Source organism: Syngnathus scovelli, chromosome 13 (genome assembly GCF_024217435.2).
Source record: "Syngnathus scovelli strain Florida chromosome 13, RoL_Ssco_1.2, whole genome shotgun sequence".
Lineage (NCBI taxonomy): Eukaryota > Metazoa > Chordata > Actinopteri > Syngnathiformes > Syngnathidae > Syngnathus > Syngnathus scovelli.
The window spans coordinates 4,811,690-4,832,112 of NC_090859.1; the positions used below are offsets into that span (position 1 = coordinate 4,811,690).

General features: G+C 40.3%; 2 protein-coding genes across 7 annotated transcripts in view; one reads left to right on the forward strand and one right to left on the reverse strand.

Moving 5' to 3' along the window:
• The window catches only part of chd1 (chromodomain helicase DNA binding protein 1), a 46,112-nt gene extending 28,486 nt beyond the window's left edge, over window positions 1-17,626 (reverse strand). Inside the window, exons 1-18 of one of the 2 annotated variants that reach the window (XM_049738436.2) lie at window positions 17,238-17,626; window positions 15,804-15,919; window positions 13,500-13,701; window positions 11,649-11,777; window positions 11,360-11,556; window positions 9,991-10,265; window positions 9,629-9,854; window positions 8,504-8,604; window positions 8,147-8,325; window positions 7,884-8,008; window positions 7,571-7,787; window positions 7,078-7,167; window positions 6,401-6,591; window positions 5,978-6,166; window positions 5,614-5,776; window positions 4,658-4,810; window positions 4,473-4,544; window positions 4,215-4,364 (exon numbers count right to left, since the gene is read on the reverse strand). In XM_049738436.2, coding sequence (XP_049594393.1) covers window positions 4,215-4,364; window positions 4,473-4,544; window positions 4,658-4,810; window positions 5,614-5,776; window positions 5,978-6,166; window positions 6,401-6,591; window positions 7,078-7,167; window positions 7,571-7,787; window positions 7,884-8,008; window positions 8,147-8,325; window positions 8,504-8,604; window positions 9,629-9,854; window positions 9,991-10,265; window positions 11,360-11,556; window positions 11,649-11,777; window positions 13,500-13,701; window positions 15,804-15,856 — 2,712 coding nt within the window. In that variant the 5' untranslated portion in view covers window positions 15,857-15,919; window positions 17,238-17,626. Of the gene's footprint in view, window positions 1-4,214; window positions 4,365-4,472; window positions 4,545-4,657; window positions 4,811-5,613; window positions 5,777-5,977; window positions 6,167-6,400; window positions 6,592-7,077; window positions 7,168-7,570; window positions 7,788-7,883; window positions 8,009-8,146; window positions 8,326-8,503; window positions 8,605-9,628; window positions 9,855-9,990; window positions 10,266-11,359; window positions 11,557-11,648; window positions 11,778-13,499; window positions 13,702-15,803; window positions 15,920-17,127; window positions 17,154-17,237 lie in introns of those variants that run through there. The other variant, XM_049738435.2, reaches the window with a different exon arrangement.
• A 1,082-nt stretch (window positions 17,627-18,708) lies between these two features.
• syk (spleen tyrosine kinase) overlaps window positions 18,709-20,423 on the forward strand; it is a 21,601-nt gene continuing 19,886 nt past the window's right edge. For 3 of the 5 annotated variants that reach the window (XM_049738475.1, XM_049738476.1, XM_049738473.1), the window contains exon 1: window positions 18,724-18,907. The gene's annotated coding sequence lies outside the window, so the exon portion shown is untranslated. Of the gene's footprint in view, window positions 18,908-20,423 lie in introns of all 5 variants that reach the window. The other 2 variants (XM_049738471.2, XM_049738477.2) reach the window with 2 other exon arrangements.

Sequence of the window (20,423 nt, forward strand, 5' to 3'; positions counted from 1 at the left end):
CGTAATTTTCGGACTATAAGTCGCGTTTTTTTTTTTATAGTTTGGGTGGGGGGGTGACTTATACTCAGGAGCGATTTATGTTTTTTTTCACAAATTTTTACTTGATCATTAACACATCACTTACAAGTATAGTTGACCACTTCACATGTTATTTTTAGTATAGTTGATCGCTTCACATGCTTTTATATCTTTATCTTGAACATATTCAAAACATAAAAAATAGAGAAAAAATCAAATAAAGCAATTAACACTTTAAAGCGCCATATCCAAGTCCACTGTCTGCTGTATGCACACTTGCTCCATTTTTGCTCCTCTTATATTTATTGTTATTTGTTTATTATTTATTCATCACTCTTATTTATTGTTTGTGCCTTCTTGTTTTTTTTTCTGTTGTTTACTTGTATCTATTGTGTACTATGTCTTGTCACTGTGGGATATTGGAAACGTAATTTCGATCTCTTTGTGTGTCTTGGCATATGAAGAAATCAACAATAAAGCAGACTTTGACTTTGATGAAACAACAAAATAAACAAAACAAAAAAACTACATCTGGAAAAAAAAAAAAAAAATTCCGACGAAACTGGATGAGGGCGCTCTAAATGGGAAGGGCTTAAGAAAAATGGCACCAAAAAGAAACAGGTAACAAACTTCAAGTTGTAAAATATGCAGCCGAAAACAGTAATCGCAGAAAGAAAGTTTGGAGAACCGTGATGTACCAAAGCATTACTGTAATTTGAATTTCAAGTGACGTCAGTGGCACGGCACGGCGCGGCGGTTGTTTACATAAAGGATAAACGTACCCACGTACGTACTACCGGCATCATTAGCGGCTTTGTTTCTAAGTGACACGGAGGACGCAGAGATTGAAGGAATTAAGGATTTGGAGTGACATAGAAGGTTTGAAAAACTATTATGGCTTTTACGGACGCCCGGTCCTACTCTACTGAGCTCTCGTTCACCTCCGTGGATTGAAGTCGGGGGCCGGAGCTCGGCCGGGTGGCTGTCCGCGGACGGTGCATGGGGCTCGGACATGGCTTTTACGCACGCCCGGTCCTATTGTATGGAGCTCTCTTCCACATCGGTGGCTGGAAGTCCACGCCGCCACACGCTTGGAAGTTTGTTTTGTTAAATAAAGAGCTGTTTACCAAACCCACGTCTTTCCTTGTACTTTGTTAACGCTACAATATAGTTATATAGTAGATCTGTGGAATAACGACGAGGCTGACGTCAGGACGCACTCGCGGCGTTGTTGACAAAGGATGAGGAATTTGATCGATGGATTTAATGATTTAAAGTGCACAGATGGTTTGATAATATTCCTTATATAATAGTTATTTGAAATATAATTTATATATCGTTATAAGGGCCTGTGGAATATTTTGAATTGCAAGCGCCGTCAGCCGCGCGCACCCACTGTTAACAAAGAACGATCAATGGATTTAATGAATTGGAGTGACACCGATGGTTTTATTAACATTTTATTTATGTAATAGTTGTCTTTAATAACTCTATATGTTACGTCAGGCCCATTCTCAGCCCTTCGTTTGTGTTTGTCACGTTAGCATACCTATCGTTTAGCCTGTTGTTGCTATCATATCGAACGATCGATGGATTTAATGAATTGGAGTGACACAGATGGTTTTATAAACAGGTTTATAAACATGTTATTTATGTAATTGTTGTCTTTAATAACTCTATATGTTGCGTCAGCTCTTTGTTTATGTTTGTCATGTTAGGATACCTATCATTTAGCCTGTTGTTACTACTTTGTTTGTGTTTGTCACGTTAGAATACCTATCATTTAGCCTGTTGTTGCTATCGTTTAGTCTATTGTTGCTCGTTCATGACTGTTCTTGGTGTGGGATTTTGTCGAATATATTGACCCCCAAAATGCGACTTATACTCCGGAACGACTTACCGTATTTGCCGGTGTACAGGTCGACTCGGTGTATAAGTCGACCCCCTAAAATTCGACGGAAATTTACGATTTTATGATATATCCTTTGTATAAGTCGAGCTCAATTGTTGCATTATATTAAACTTCAAAATTCAATATGCGAAATTTATTGACGAAATGTGTTCAAATTCCGCGCATGCGGCTGTTTATAAGCACCGCGGAGGAGATCGCGGCCGGCGAGCTCGCGCACGCCGCCCGGCACCAACGGGAGGCCGGAAATAGCTCCAAGCAGAGCGGATCGGCACTTTATAAGCACCGCGGAGGAGATCGCGGCCGGCGAGCTCGCGCACGCCGCCCGGCACCAACGGGAGGTCGGAAATAGCTCCAAGCCGAGCGGATCGGCACTTTATAAGCACCGCGGAGGAGATCGCGGCCGGCGAGCTCGCGCACGCCGCCCGGCACCAACGGGAGGCCGGAAATAGCTCCAAGCCGAGCGGATCGGCACTTTAGAAGCACCGCGGAGGAGATCGCGGCCGGCGAGCTCGCGCACGCCGCCTGGCACCAACGGGAGGCCGGAAATAGCTCCAAGCCGAGCGGATCGGCACTTTATAAGCACCGCGCAGGAGATCGCGGCGCCTCATTGGACTTCCAGCGGGCCGCGCACTCGCGCACGCCGCCCGGTTCAAATTTTCTAAGTGCAACGCACAATGAGATGCATGAGAAACGGCCTTGGTTACCATCACATTTGAAGCGATGAATACGAAGTTAAATTTTATGACTCGGTGTATAAGTCGAGGTCGATTTTTTTCGGTCGATTTTGGATCGAAAAAGGTCGACCAATACACCGGCAAATACGGTATATATGTTTTTTCACTTTTTGGGGCATTTTATGGCTGGTGCGACTTATACTCCGGAGCGGCTTATAGTCCGAAAATTATGGTAAGCTCCCTGCGCACTGAGGTCCACTTAAATTTTGGAAAGTACATCAGGACTTTAAAAGAAGAGTGAGCTCTGTCCTGGGCTATCCCGTGGACTCCATTGAGGTTGTGGGTGAGAGGAGGACGTTGATTAAGCTTAAATCCATCATGGACAACACCTCTCACCCCCTCCATGAGATTGTGCAGCTCCTTTAGCGGCAGACTTTGCACCCTCGGTATAGGAAGGAACGGTTCCGCAGGTCCTTCATTCCCTCTGCTGTCAGACTTTACAACATGCATGCCACCTGATAAAATGAATGTGTTTCGTCTGCTAGCAGCACTTGTGTTTGCCCTGGTCTGTTATTTACCCTATTTTGTAATTCTGGTACTTTTTTTTATTTGCACTCGTATTGTTCTTGTACTCATTATGCGCTGCTGTGACAAGTGAATTTCCCCGCTGTGGGATGAATAAAGTTCTATCATCATCATCAAAAATATTTTCTAAATTTCAGCGACGGCTCTATCACAATATTGCGACCAGCGCGGTGCAGTTGCGTGGTCGGCGACACGCTACAGTTGCGCGTTCGGCGGTGTGCTGCAGTTGCGCGATTGGACAAAAATGTGCAAATAAAAAAATGCTTTTAAAAAAGCGCTTTTTTGGGGGGGGAGGGGGGGGGGGGGAATAGATTGTGTTCGAAAACCGAGGCTCCACTGTATAATGTAATAAAATATAAAGTTTCTTCAACGCAACAATTCAAAATTCAGGGATCACCTGCATTAATTGCACCTCTGCTCCACACAACCTTTTGGTACTTTGAAAATCTTGAACTGCGCTGCCATCCAAATGTTTCTTTGAATTGAGTGTGTTGAGTTTGTTGAGTGTGTGCGTGCGAAAGTGTGTGTGTTGGTTTTTTAGATCCGGGCAAAAACACTGTCTTCTACGGAGTGTACAATGAACCATACTATATATTTTAGTTCCATCTTGAAAGCGGGAATGTCTCTTCTTCTTTAGATGTTAATTTGCTGAAAACGCTGATTTGGAGAAGAAAAGGAACAGGTGATGTCACTACCCCAGACGACTGCGTGTAGATTACATCACCCTATAATGTGGAATATTTTGTAAATGTTCTTTTAATCCGTGCATTCGAGGCTAAAATATTGCAGGAGAAGATGGACCTACAAGAACAGAATATTCTTTAATGGTAAGTCACTTAAAGTGAAAGTGTGAGCTTTAGGGAGATGCTGAGTAACACTATTGCATTTAACTAGTAGCACAGGAAAAAAGTGATGTGCCATTGCAGCAGAATTTATTTCTTAGAGAAGATAAAGGGCCTGAGCAAAAATCATACTGATTGAGTATACTGATTAATCACACAGCCGTTATATACAGTTTTGCTTACTTGTCTCTTTTGTCCAATCCTGTGGGCTCTGGCCTGGGCTTGAAGATCATTTTGGGGGTTCCAGTCTGAGTCAAAGATGACGACTGTGTCAGCTGAAGCCAGATTGATTCCAAGCCCACCAGCGCGAGTGGATAACAGGAAACAGAAATCCTGGGGATACATGGTGGGTGGGTGGGATAAATGTTCATACATCAGATAATCATATTTACGCAGATGATCAATTACGCAAAATGCCATATTTGTATGAAAAAAACTTACCTCTGAACCATCTGCATTAAAATGATCCAATGCCTGCTTTCTCATTTCGCCCTTGATAGACCCATCTAATCGCTAAATGGATCAACAAAGAGAAAAATCCAATTGATGAAAAATAAAAAGCAGAGAAGTACATACTAATCAATGTGTGCGCAACACTTTTAATGGTCACTGAGCTAAAATGACACCTGAAAGAGGAACTGTCGGCTCCTTAGGTAATCAGCAAGGATATCCAGCATCCGAACCATTTGGGAGAAGATAAGAACTCTGTGGCCTCGTTCTTTCAAACGAACCAGCAATTTGTCCAATAAAACCAGCTTCCCACTGCTGCGGATAAGTTGCTGAAAAGAAAGGATGAAAAACATCTATTGTCTCTCATTTTTGCAATTACTATAAAGTTTAAATACAACTTTTAATTCCTTTCAAATTGTGTCCCTTAAAAAAGAAGCGCCTTATTTACAGTAACGGATTTATTTGCCACTTCCACAGTGGCAACAAGTTAGCTTTGACATTAGCTAGCTGTTAAAGGAGGATGGATTTTGTCTACAAGTAATCAGCATCTCTGTTGTGATGTATTTGATTTGATTTATTTTTTAGATTTTGGACACATTAGATAAACAATGATTGTAAACTGCTATATCTTAGTGTTAGGACTTGTTTGAAGTTGAAGTACTGAAAGTTTAATCATGTTTCTTGAAATGCCCTCCACCTGTCTGTAATGCCATGCATATTATACGAAATTACCGTATTTCCCTCACCATAAGGCGCATTTAAAAGCCTTTAATTTTCAACATGAAATCTCAAGATTCTCAGGTCTTGCACTAACTGATCAGTGGTATGGTGAACCTATTTGCATTGCACTCCCTTATTAATATTGGACAATTTCCCACAGCACAGCTGAATATCTCTCATGGCACACCAGTGTGCCGTGGCACAGTGGTTGGGAAACACTGACCTAATCCACCTCCCTCTTGATACATTAAATTACCTAATGTGGTGGATTAGGTAATTGAAGTTACTACTGAAGGTCTTTCCCCTACTCAGTAGGGTCTACTGCATCAGCCAGCCCTAACTGGGAGTGCCCAAAAACTAATGCCCTGAAGCATTCAATGCCTGCAAAAAAATACAATACTAAAACTCAAACCTGTAATGCTTCAGCTCTGTTAAGGAATTCGTGGTCCTCTGGAGGTTTGATCAGGTAACAGTGGTTACAGCACTTCTTCAACTCCATCATGATGTTCAGGAAACCCGATGTGCTACCTTTGATACCTTTACTCAGAGCCTTGTAATTCCTGGTCAGGATCCATCTACAGTCACAAGAGAGTATAGACAGACAAATGGAGAGGCGGACAATAGAAAAATTAGATCATTTTAGAGCTCTGAATAAAAAAGCAATGTAACCATATAGACTCGGTAGTACTTGCTAATGAACACTAGTGTCATTGGGAGGCCCAAATAAATGCAAATCTACAAAACGAGCAAGAAAAAAGTTTGGATACGGTCCTTACTTGTAATATTGTTTCTGGATAGCACTCATTTCCACTCTGAGAATCTGCTCCACTTTGGCTGGGAGAGATTTCTCTACATCCTTCTTGACTCTGCGTAGAAGAAAAGGTTCCAGCTCTTTGTGCAAACTGGTGTAGCCAGAATCCCGTCCTTTACCATGGTCCTCCTCAAACATTTCCCATGAGTGAAACCTTGAAAATATAACATAACTTATCAATATACTTCATGGTCATTTTGTGCTGGCAGCAATAACAGCCCCATGTTTTTATATAATATGACACCACAACATTGTCATGCCATGTCACCCATTTGCCATTTAATTTTTTTTTAGGTAGAGTGAATTTATTTCTTTAGTATTTCCTGTGATAAAATTAGTACAATAAAAATACTTATTGTTTTTAAAATGTAACAAAAACATGGCCTACTTTTCAGGCATAATGAAATGAAGCAGGGACCAGAGCTCTTTGAGGGAATTTTGCAGTGGTGTTCCTGTGATCAGGAGCCTGTGATTGGACTTAAAGTCAATCATAGTCTTGTAGAGGAGCGAGTCATCATTCTTCAGCCGATGTGCCTCGTCCACACCGATGAAAGCCCAGTTAACACTGCCCAAGAAAGACTGAAAAGACATATGTCACATGTTTAGTTATACGGCTCACAAAATCTCAATGATGGAAGTTAGGGCTGGGCGATACGAGTTATGACCTTTAACCAAAATCTGCAGAACCTCCTCTGCCTCCCCTCCTCTATCTCACTCAATCACAAAAATGTGATCTCCAAATATTGATTTTTGCTTCTTAAATAGAAATAAAAGGCAAGTAATATGACTGAAAATAAGTTTTGGTCTTTGTATTCCTCTTGAAAACAAATAAAGGGTTTCTAATGCTTCATTTTTTTTTTTACTATTAATATGTATCAACTTCAACAAAAACAATACAAAGAAAAACCTTTCTTTACAGATTGTGTAACATAACATAAAACTATTGGTCTGAGGAAATGTCCCATAAAATTAAAACATTTAACTATTTAATATCAACAAATGAACACAAATGTAGTCCACTGGATTGATATTAGGGATGGGCGAGCACTGATGCCAGGTACTAACCTTGTCCTTGAGAAGTATCTCATATGTAGTGAGGAGGATGTTGAATTTCAGCCTCTTAGAATGAACATGCATCCACTCGTGTGTCCTGATCTAGAATTGGAAAATAAAATACATGAATTTTGTATTAAAATTGTCATAGTAAGACAGCATAGTAAGACGGTGTGTGGAGTCTTTTTTGGCATCTGAAGAAATTAGAATTTGAACTAATTCAGCTGTATAAAGAGACCTGGATAAAAGCTAAGTCATTGTCCTTGTGTGTATCAGGGTATCTGGAACATTCAAAGACACAGAATGTTTATAAACACAGATGCGATATTTAAAACTGCATAATATGAATTGTGTTAAAGATGTGTACATGAATGTCTATGAATGGTCACATCCTATGTGTGTGTGTGTGTGTGTGTGTGTGTGTGTGTGTGTGTGTGTGTGTGTATGTGTGTGTGCAACTGCCAACTGTGTGTTAGAGTGTAAGTGTAAAAGGACCCCATCTTACCATATTCCTGCTGCTTATGTCCCCAAGGTAAACAACGATATTCATCTGAGGGGCCCACAGTTGGATTTCTCTCTGCCAAGAGGTTAATGTAGAGAGCGGTACAACCAACAAGAAGGGCCCGTATAGTTGGTGTTCGTTAAACATATAGTTGAGGAAAGAGATGGTCTGAATGGTCTTCCCAAGACCCATCTCATCAGCAAGGATGCAGCTGTTGCCTCTAGAAATTCAGACAGACCAGAAGAAAACATTTACTATCAGACTACTCTATGCAGGAGCTAGAGGTTACTCCGTGGCACGCTTGCGTGAGTCTTACTTGCACCACGAATGTGCCATCCAATTTAAACTGTGCAACTGATAGTCTCTGAGTTCCAGTCCATCACCTCCTATATAATGTGGCTGCTTTTTCATTGGAACAAACCTTGGTCTCTGTTTCAACACCTACAAAAAAATTGCAACAGGTTAGAGTAACAATCTATATTCTATTATAGTATATTAAACAGTGTAATAAATACTGCTTTTAATTGAATATACATATGGACAGAGATAATTTCATCTCGCCAGTATTGTTTTTTTTACCTTGCAATCTCTGAATGGAATGGTCTTTGATTGGTTTCTGCTCATGTAATCATCAATACATTTCTGAAATTTCTTGGCAATCAGAGCTCCATCTTCCCAGCTACATTCAGAGTACGGCAATCCCTGCCACTTGCACAGATAGTCTGGGAAGCCAGCGGCTGACTTTTGGTTAGAATGGCCTGTTCAATGATATTCAGACAGTGATGAAAATATCATTTATGACTGCTGTGCATTAGCATTAAGGAGCCGTAACTGTACAGATGTAATTCTGGTACTTCTTCATTCAGCTCATGAAACATGAAACTTCCACAACAACAATGTTACTAGCTCTGAATTAAAAGAATATTGAAAACATACCTATGATCCTCTCCACAAGCTGGTACTGAGAGTGCAGGTCATTGATAAGTTCTTCCTGACAATTGAGATACTCAATGTCCTCAGGTGAAGCCGTCTTCAACCTGGTGAGAAGGTTTAAAAGTCATCACGAAATATGTAATAGCTTAACTATAAGTTAAAGTTAAGGAAAAACACCTGACTGGATTATCCTTGAAAACACTTGAATCGTGATCATTAGGTACAGTATTTTCTACACTATAAGGCGCACTGGATTATGAGGCACACCTTCATTTAATTTTTTTATTTTAGAAATGTTATCATATATAGAGCGCACCGGATTAAAAGGCGCATAGAATAGAAGCTACTACTGCATCAAACTGTGGTTGACTAGGGTTGTGTTATGCATCCACTAGATGGAGCAATGCTAAAGGATCAACCCAGTCGATGAGGTAAAAAAACAAAAACAAAAAACAAAGTCCAACTCCCATTCCGTACGAAAGTGATATGGTTTGGCTTCTTACTTGGTCCAGCAACACTACTGATTTTTTATGGTCATAAATTTTTAGTTTAAAAGATTTAAAGTGAGTGCGTGTGTTGATGCGTAATGCGTTGATTAGATTGGTAGCTTTGGTGCTGGGTTTGTGTATGCGCAGCCAAACTGCTGCGGTGAGGGGGTGTGGTCACTGTCTATTGCGCATGTGCGGTTCACTGTGATTGCCTCCTGACAAGCTTGCCTGTATCTCAATCACCTCCTGACAAGCTTGCCTGTATCTCAATCAAGCGATGGCATGGATTCTAGCCTACAGGAAAAAAAAGTGGTTTTTTTTGTTTGTTTTTTTAAATGTCATGCGATCAACCAGTAGTAGCTTACTTCGGCAACGCCCTTGAACACGGTTGCCGTAATGCTGAAAGCGATGCGACCTTGTAATTTACTAGTCGTACTGAAATATTTGGGCAGAGCACTGTGTACAACCAGTATGGATCAACAAATTCATCAATTGATCCATATGTAAGGTGCTCTGCATTGTAAGGCGCACTGTGATTTTTTGAGTAAATTATAAGCTTTTAAGTGCGCCCTATAGTGCGGAAAATACGGTAAAACTGTGGGATCAAATGAGGAACAAGGCTATAAACTGCACTTCTTACCATTTCTTTTTCTCCTGATCCTTCTTCTTAAAATTGTCCAGTTTCTTCATACCCCTAACATTTTGCGCCTTCAGGGTCTCTTCTGTTTCCCAAGTGTTGTGAATATGGGCCCAATTCTTCCATTTGATTAGATACTGGATTTCCCCTGCCTCCTTATTGGAATTAAAGTTGGTATTTGGGTCTCCATCCGCTTCTACAGCATATACTGTAGTCACACTCCCCACAGCTGTTAAATCCAAAAGCAAAAACATGTTCTGAACTTTTCCTGCATTTATTGACTGATTACATTTCACCAAAATGCCTAAAAGTGAGACATAATGAATTCCATTCTTTGAATGTGAGAAAGCCAACACTTTCTGTACCTCTTTTCCTTCCGATTCTGCTCTCCATCACTCTCTCAAGTGTTTCAAACTCATCTTCCTCAGGTTGAGGGACATCTTCACCAAGAACTTCCACAAGGTCATCTGAATCTGTTTTCAGCTCCTCATCTTCCTTATAGCTGATGTTGACGGTGGCCTGCCGCCGTGGACCAGCGGCAACAACCTTCTTGTAGTTATCATCCTCGTCCTCAGAAGACGAACATTTCTGGGCTTTCTTTTTCTGGGAGCTGCTCTTTTTGCCATTTCTAAAATTCATCCTGACAAAACAAAAGAAAAAACAAAAGTTGACTTGACAAATCACTTTGATGTAAATTAGACTACAAAAGAGACTTTGTGAGTAAAACCTCTAAAGTTGAATTCCGCTAAAGTTGTCCAATTCGAAATTTGACGTGTTAACATTATTTGTAAGTGCTCCTTAGTGGTGCAAATAAATGCAAAGAAAACATAGCTGGTACTATAAATACTGTCGTATGCACATGTTTGGGCACCCTGATCATTTTCATGAATTTTCTTTATAAATCATTGATTGTCCGGATCAGCAATTTCAGTTAAATATATCATATACGTAGCAGACAAACACAGTGATATTTGAGAAGTTAAGTTTATAGGACTTACAGAAAGTGTGCAATCATTACTTGAACAAAAGTAGGTAGGTGCATAAATTTGGGCATTTGATCAGGGGTGCCCAAACTTTTGCATACGACTATTTATTACACTTTTGACCTCAATCTCCTCACTGACGTCCGCTGTAAATTATTCATTTCAGTTTTTCAAGTGTGTGCTATGTTCTATTATTTTATCTCAAGATTCTGCAAATTTGCTGTTAATAGCTAGTTACCCTCCACCATAACATGGTTCTTGCCACACTGGTGAAAAAGGTAGTGCAAGTACACCTAAGCACTTATTCTCGTCTTTCCTAAGTACATTTCACATTAATGATTAGAACTAGCTCTCCAACTGTTCATGTTTTGTCTTGTTGCTTGGTGTAACGCACTATTTGTTAGAAGTGTAGTGAGTTGTTACAAATTCATTTTATGAAGACAGAATACAGTCATTTATGGAGGTAAGACGAACATATTATTTGGCTTTATTCTTCGATTCTTAGATGATTTGAGGATGCCCTGTCCAAAAGCACTTTTAAACACAATAGTATTTATAGTAAATACATTTAATACATGTTTTATTGGTGTATCCAATTCATATTTTACCCTGGAATATATTATTTAAATATTTCCGTAATTTCTGATGGAAAAAATGGTTTCTAAACCCAAACTAATCCTTCCCCAAAGATATGTTCAACCATGCAGGATGAACTGTTATTACCAGTCGCAGTTGACAATAATCTACTTACTTAGTGGGAGGCTTTCTGTTTTTGGTTGTTTGACTAGGCTCATAGTCTGAAGCAGTTCCTTCACTATTGTTATCAGCAGATGAGTCTGATCCAGATCCACTTCCTGATCCAGAATCTGATCCAGAGTCCGAAGAGCCAGAATTTCTTCTCCTTTTGGATCCACTTGAGGAGTCTGAGTCATCGCTACTTGATGAGTCCTGAAATAATTTAACAATAATGACAGATTTCAAATAAACTGCCAAATTCATATAATGAATCAGATAATGCACACACAGTAACAGTGTATTACCTCATCGGATCCACTATTTGAGGAGCTTTGTCTCTGCTGTTGTTGCTGCTGCTGCTGCTGCTGGAGTTGTTGTTTCCTGAGCATAGCAGATCGTTGGACTGCTAGGATACTTGGATTGGACTTCCAAAACTGCATTCAGTCAATGGAAAGGAAAGCCAAACATTTATCAACACAGACACATACCCAGTCAAAAAGTAGACAACACATCAATGGTCAAACCTTTTTTTAATTAGTACCGCATTGGCCCGAATATAAGACGAGTTTTTTTGCATTGAAATAAGACTGAAAAAGTGTGGGTCGTCTTATATTCGGGGTCTAGACATTATGCCCATTTTCACTTGTGCGCAGCGGTAAGTTAAAGGTTGCTGGTATCGACTGAGTATGTAGCTGTGATCGTATTGTCCGATCGCGGTTTGCTTCGTGTGCGCGCCGTTTGATTGACAGCTCCGGCACGCTCATAATCGACCGAGTATGTTGCTGTGATCGTGTGCGTCTTTGACACAAAGTGAGTATATACCTTTCATTGTTACTACTGTCCACTGTTGCGCCGTTTGTCCGATCAAGGTTTTCTTCGTGTGCTCGCCATTTGATTGACAGCTCCGGCGCGCTCCTTTGAGTTTGCCTCGCATCGTGCGAGTGGCCGTTACGCAGCGGCACGGCGACTAATGGTCGCCAGTAAATGTATTTTTTTGTCTCGATCGATGACTTATGTTTGGTGTGTTGCTGAGTGTATTTAATTTATGGTTATTTATTATTATTTTTTGCCAATAATTCAGTAAAGCAATCAAAACTGAAGCACGTCTTCCCTCCTGTGTTCTGACCGACACTCTGGGGGCGAAAAGAGCATAACTATCCGAGCCAACCCCCTATACAGTCCTCAGGCTCCCCAACAATAGCGGTAGCGGTTTGCATTATTTTATTGCAATGTTTTCCCTTATTCAGATTTGTTTCAAGACAACGGTTACAGTTAGACTTCACTTTAATGGTTAATGCAGTTATTGAAATGTTGTTGTTTTATCACAGTAGACTGGTTTATTTACATTTCAAAAATCAGAAGCCATTCATTTACAAATGTGATTGCACTTTAGTTTACATATTTAAATGTTCAGATATTAAGATGTGATAGACAGTTTTCGCATTATTTGAATGAGGCAAAATAACATGCTTTTTCTCTCGAATATATTGTTATAATCATTTGTTTCAGATGTAATTATTTTCTGTATAAAAATTAAATTCGGTGCTCAAAAAGTCTTTTTTCAAACTTGAGTCTTGAAAAAGAGGGGGTCGTCTTATAATCGGGGCCGTCTTATATTCGGGCCAATACGGTAATTTTTTTTGTTTAATTTTTATTTTGTATTTTTCTTACTCTTTCTTTTGTTACTTTTCTCAAACATCAATAGTGCTCTTTATAATTCAGTGAGCCACGTGTTAATCTGAATGTTCTTACTGACCTCAAAGCAAGTGGTACATGGTGCTCAAAAATCTGTCAAAATATTTTAGTCCATATTAAATTCACACTTGTTCACCATGAAGGCTGAAGACAGGATGTTTGTGTTTCAGTAGGTCATCTTTGAATCTAATTATTTCCCATTTATTTTCGTTCACATTACCATCCACATCTAATCATTAGCAAGTGTAGATGTTTTCGTTATAACAGATTTAGAACCGCTTCTTACTTTCTTGTCTAAGAATCATGCAAACTGCTCTCTTGTTTATCGGCAGTGTTGAGCACTAGAATTACTACTAGTTAGGTTATACCATAAAATGTGGACATTAAAATACACTTTACTTGTAATTGATTATTTAGACTAAAAAAATAACACTTAATAGAGAATTAAAACAATACTGTACCTCAGCGCCATCAATGTTTGACTTGTTCGGAGGGTCAATCTTCTCCTTGGATTTTTCTGTCTCTGAATCCGACTGGCTGCCAGAGTCTGAGCCACTTCCTGAGTCGCTACTCCCTGACTGACTGCTGCTGCTAGAGGAGCTTGAACTGGAACCTGATCCAGAACCAGATGCTGATCCAGAACCAGATTCATCATCAGAATTGCTGTAAAATTGAAAAAGGAAAAAATGTTAAAACAAATGAAACTGTCATTTAAAGGAAGAGTGTCTAAAATTTGACATACCTTCCAAAAGAATTGAAACAAAATCGTTTATTTCACAATTGTCTGGCAATAATTGTGATAGTTTATTGTATTGCAAAAATGGTAGTTCACATTTTGGACATCAAAATGTTTTGGTGCCTGAAGTCGGAGTCTTATGTGAATCATCAGCACACTTCACGTCGCCTCATTTTGTGCAACATCAAAGTATTAATGGTGTGGGTGTGTTTTTCTTTTACTTTCCCTTTTTGAAAGTTTTGGCTCTGTTGTATGACAAGTAGAAAACAAGCCAGAACAGGAGGGGATAGGACAGGGCTTTGCAACGCAAATCGTCCCTACGAAGAATCCAAGTGCAAATGAGACACCCTTGATCTCCTGAATCAAGTGCAAGACACCAACACCCAAAACCTCTTCCTGGGTGCTCCTGCTTAAGTATGTGCCCCCCCCCCCCAAAAAAAATCTCATTGCTGTGTTGATGGCTGATGTCGATATGTACTTGATGACCCTCCTCCACTTGAGCCAGAGGACACCACCCTTTCGTGTGAACTGTCATTCAGGGATGGGCACTTAACCATTTAGCCAGTCCGTCATTCATCCTGGGAACCTTCCACCATCGTCAGTCAGTCCTTACTCATAATGGGGCTTGTCACAATTACCCCAAAGTTACTATTTTTAGAACAGCAAACTGCGCATATGCCGCATTCGGACAAACACAACAGCCGGCCGGTTAGCTTGCAGGACCTCACGAGTGAGAGAGCTATCACACATTAAAGCTTACCTATCGACTAAAACGGCTTTCTTTCAGCCGCCTTTAATGTCTCTGCATGTCAGACAACGTTTAAGAGTTCCACACTATGATTGTCGATTAATTTTCAGGAAAGTCAGCAACACGAGGTTACCTTCCAGGGCCTTAACGGAGTGAGAGAGCTATTGCAAAATAAAGCTTACCTTTTGACCAAAATAGCTTTCTTCCCGCTGAGTTTGCATGTTTGCATGTCAGCCAACATTTCAATAGTTCCACACTATGTTTGGCAATAAAACTGCGTTGGAATTTTGCCCCGGTACGTCGTCCTCCTCCAAAATGTAGTTGCACGGTCAGTCGGACACAATGATTGTCCGACTGACCGAACGTGACGTCATTTGAGGTCAACCCCATATAATCGTGAGCCGGTTCTTGTTATTTTAAAAGCAGCTCCATCATCGCTTCTGTCCGACAGTCAACCGTGCGCGCGCATGCGCGCACACAAGAAAAGCTCCCGACTCTGGACTTGTATCCAAGTCTTGCTCATTGTTATTACAGAGCGCTAACGATTCTACTGAAGAACTTTGGGGAGAGCCAAGCTCAGTATCCTAGTAGTGCTGCAAGCTGCAGTCCTTCACCGAAAAGGCTGAGTATTTTCACAAGCAGTTGTGTGATTCTTGATGGTCCCGTAATTGGCAGGACATGAGGGATAAAAAGAATAAAGCAGCTGCTGTTGCTATGTCATCCATTGTTGCTTGGGAAATTTTCCCTTATTTAAACTGGTAATGCCCCACCTCTTCTCTGGTACATGTGGCGGGAGTGACACTCGTAAGTGAACACCTGCGATCAAACTAGCCCAAGGTATGCCACGCCTCAGTTCATTTCACATCCCAGGTGAAGGTAGCTTAACAAACACACACGTGATTGGCTGGGCGTTTTTTTTTTTTTCCCCCCAGTCGTAAATGCAATGGCCATCGGTCAGACTGACCGTTTATGTCCAGTTACATGAACTGACAAAAATCCACTTCCGTCGGTTCTGTGGGTCCTTTTTTAACTTTCTCAAACCTTGTCCGCAAAATGGGTGTCCATTGGTGATGGACGGAATGCCCTCCTCTCCTGTTATCCATGTAGAATAATCATATATTTCTAATCAAATTATTCTTTTACCAGGGTGTAAAATATATAACACAATGGGTGTCTGTTGGTAAGGGACGGATTGCCCACCTCTACTGTCATCCATGTAGAATAATCATACATTTTGAATCAAATTTTTCTTTTACCAGCGATGTCAAATATATAACTAACCTTGATTCTCCACTGCTGTTGCTTACAGTTTCCTCCTCATTGTGTCTTGCCATTCTGAAGTCTAGAATGCAGACTTCTCCCACAGTGCCTCCAAAAGTATGTTCACCGTGGTTAAACTGAAATTTGAGATTAAAATTCACATTATAACACGCATTTTAAAAGATTAAAAAGAAGTGTACTTTTATCAACAAACTCTTGTTTAGCACCATAGCTTTTTTCAACTAAATGTCAGGAATGAGTATTGAATATGTCGCTGAACCACAGAATTTGTTTAGATTTTCAAGGTAACTGATACACTTTCAATCAAAGCTCATCTATTTTTGTTATCTTTAGCGGACGGATTATATCGTAGTAGGCTACTCGACTACCAACTGCATAAACAGTTAAAAAATGCACGTGTTCCTGAACCGCGAGCAAAAGTCGGTTTGTACTAATGTATCAAGTAACAACAGTACAGTAACAGTAGAACAAGAAATTACAGCGACGAGTATGTCGAGTACGGATGCAGCATTAGCCACTATCACTGTTTGCCCCTACGGGCTGGGGCCTGTCAGGCCTGCGCAACAGCAGCGTGTTTACGTCACAACAATAGCCCAAAGGCGCTCGAAAACAAGAAAACTGTATAAATAGGTGCATTAAACAATCCCCGTGCAAAAGGCCTTCAGTCGCCCCACTCTCGTGACTGTTATTGTTGGGTCGATTTTAGACAGTTAACCAGTTGATGAGAAGAACAGTTTACCTTTATGCTAACCTGCTAAACCAGCTAATGCCAACGTCGGCTATTGGCGGGGGAAGTTGTGTATATGGGGGTAACGCGCCAGACAGACTCTTCAGGATCTAAATTGAGAACCCAAGACTAAGTTTTTAAACAGATACGACGCTTTCTAACTGTATAAATGCGGCCATCAATATACCCACGGGAAAATGCCAATTGGCCAATTTTAACCTCACTTGCTCAAAGATGACTAGCGTGCCTAGAGACAACAGAATAACGTCGACACAACGCGTAAAAATACTTGAAGTATTTCACACAAATAAAATAAATGTTTTTTTTATTAAGTTAACGGTCGCTTGGTAAATAGGTTACAGTAGGATGCTAACGTAAATTAAGCATGAGGCTAGCACGGAAGCGAACAAAATGACAAAACTTTGCGCTTCCTCTTCATAAGGTTGCGCTGCTATATTTCTTTAGTAATCACGAGAAATATCGAGGCTGTAGCAGCAAGTGGTGCTTTATGCGAATAGGTTTGTCAAGGTGATCATTGGCGGAGTACTTAACATACGAATTATTTATTAGAAAGCCCACATATACAAATTAGCTAACCCAACTTCGTCCTCTCCATCTTGTTTTCATCCGCTGCTCACTTCTCGCGACTTTACATCATGTAACGTAAGAATACGCTATCAATAAACTGTGGAATAAGTTATTCTTGCCTTGTTTTGGCTTAGCTTCTCTGATGAAACTGTTGTCAAAGTCCTCTTGCCGAGTGCACACTTTATTCCTTTTTATACAAACAACAATTAGTGAGATAACTGCTGCAGATAGCTAACGCTGTCTTGCGTTAGCTGGCTAGCTATCTCCCAGTTTGGGAGAGCAGCCCGTAACGACCCAGTTCAGTGGAGCTTTTGGATTGCCGTTCCCTCCACACCTTTGGGGGGGGGGAAGAGGCAAAACCTCTTTGCGCCGAGCGTTGCGTTGAAGTTCCGTGCTTGATGGTCAATCCAGACAGTAAAAAAGCAGGCATGTCATTCCAGGGTCTTCCGACAACCGGCCTCCGCCATGACGCCGTAGGGGTTCACTTCGCTAGGAAACCCCGGACAGTGACGTAACTACAGTGTGCAGCACAACAGTGAAACGGCAGAGAGCAACTGATTGTGGAGCTCCTTCAAACTAACAGTACAACTTTAGCCAAACAAACACGCTAATTGTCTAACCCCATACCAGAAACATTTGCGTATGCTTTGATTTGGCTATTAGAAATTCCGTTACAAAACAAACGAGTATTTCATTAATGTACTTCTTTTTCTACTCAGTTGGCATACTTGTCCTTTTCACTGTTGTTGTTGTTGTTAATACTTGATCGCAAATCTTGCATATTTTACATTGATAGTGTTTTACTGCATTATATACTAATAATCAATTTGCTGCCATCCGCCAAAGCAGAGACGCCTTTTGAATTATCTTTCGTGACCCATCGTCTTCCCAAAGGCTGTGTTCTCAAGTACAACACCGTCCTCTTCAGGGGTCTGTTAGTCATTACAGTGGTTTACAACCCAAAACTTCATAGACGACGAGTTCCCCTTTTCAATGCCTGCCTGTTGAAAAACATACCTAATGAATATATACACCGCTGGCAGTTGTATTCTACTAAACGAGTGAAACCAATTAACTGGTTGCATTTTGAGGTTTATAAGTACAGGGATACAGGTAATCTTTTAAAAATGTGTGCACTTACCGGTCGGCCCCAACATTTTCTTCAGCATTGTGTCATTTCTCCATAAGTACCTTTTTGTCTTCTTGTGAAGTTTAACCTAATCTTCAGTCTCTACTCTACAGGATACCGAGGTTAGGGGAAATCTAAGTAAGTAATAATATATATATACATACATACATACATACATACATACATACATACACACACACACACACACACACACACACACACACACACACACACACACACACACACACACACACACACACACACACACACACACACACACACACACACACACACACACACACACACACACGTATATATATATATGGCGATATTATCGCCATCTACAGGTTATTCTATGTGCATTCAAACGTGCGGTGAACAGTAGGTACAGTTAAGTGAAGATTTGAGCGCGCAGCTTCTGCACCAACATCATTGGTCGACCGAATCAGCTCGTGTTTGTGCGTCTGGCCCAATAGGAAGTGGCCGAGGAATCCAGAAGCTATGGGACGGAAGCATCGACAAGAGTCCCAGCACCAGTGATGGGATGCCACTGCTTATCTGCTCTATTTACATCACACAGTAAGGCTGATCACGGACAAATGAATTTGTATTAAGATGATTGCCGACTGGTCCCAAATGTCCTGGGCGACATTTCATGACGTGAGTATGACCTCTATTCTTATCCACATGTACAGTATAATACTGTTTATTTCAAAAGGCCTTCCTTTTGTCAGTCGTTTCCCACTTAAACGGGTCACATTGGGCGCAGCAACGTGAGGCAAGTAAATATGACTGGAATAAAACGTGACAGAGAAGAAATGATCATTACCAAAAGCTGTTTTGATTTTACAAATATGTAAAATGTGACACAGTTTTGTTGATTGAGTATATCAATAGAGACCGATTCAAGTGAGCTTTAGTAATTACTGTCTTGTCCCTTCTGATTTATGCCATGTGAAGGTACGCAAAGCATAGTACACAATCGACACTTTAAACACGTGTTAATATGTGTTTAATATTAAATAGCTTGCACGTACTTCAGATCACTTTTCCAACCAATGTCTGGAGTATATTGTGTGCTGTCAAAGACAAGGCGTGACAAAGATAAGGCGTAAATTATCCACTTACACTTAATTGGTAGAAAAAAAATAATTTACTACAACTTAACTTTCCTTATTTGTCTGCGTCAGCAGCTAAAAGTTGTCTACGCCAGCAGCTAATAGTGACAGGCAGAAAAATTAAATCGAGTTATCAATAAACATGACGCTATCAAGTACTTTTGTGACACCAAGGTAGAGCAACTTGGGGTTCAGTTTTTATATTATCTTAATTACATTTGTATTATATATTATATATTGCCTTTAAAATGCAATATATAATACAAATGTAAGAAAATAATAAATAATAAGAAAGAAAGAAAGAAAGAAAGAAAGAAAGAAAGAAAGAAAGAAAGAAAGAAAGAAAGACAGAAAGAAAGAAAAATATTTTTTTCTACTTTAAATAAACCTTTGCAGTGGACTGAGAATGGCAGATGGTGGAAGTGATAATAGAGAGTTGCTATAGGCTGATGCTAACCTGACAGATGGTGTAAGACTGGGAGGTCATGAATTGGGGAAAGTGCAGAATGTGCAATATGATTTAATTTTAGAGTTAATTTTAAGTCCACCTTTAACTCAAAAAGGTCCAAGCACCCTTGTTTACATGCAAAAAGTGAACGCCAGATAAATAATGTCTTTTTCAGGGGAAGTGAAAATGAACAACTGAAATTATAGTCACACGTCCACAGCGTGCACATGCTCTCAAAAGTGGGAATTTAGCTTTGGTCAGAGTGAGTGAGTGAGTGAGTGAGTGAGTGAGTGAGTGAGTGAGTGAGTGAGTGAGTGAGTGAGTGAGTGAGTGAGTGAGTGAGTGAGTGAGTGAATTTAGGATCAGTGACCCGTCAGTCACAACTGATAAATTGAGACCAAAATTCAGGCCCATTGCTCATGTCTTTCCTTCTTGGTATGGTGTTAACCACTTAAATCAATGCAGTCATTGTGTGCAATATGTTATGCCATTTGTGCAGTATATCATGCCATTTATGGATCAAATTTTTAGAACTAGAATTGAGCAGATGTTAAAACCATCAGTATTTTTAATATGTTTGTTTTGTTTTTTTGCATGGTCTCAGTGTGAA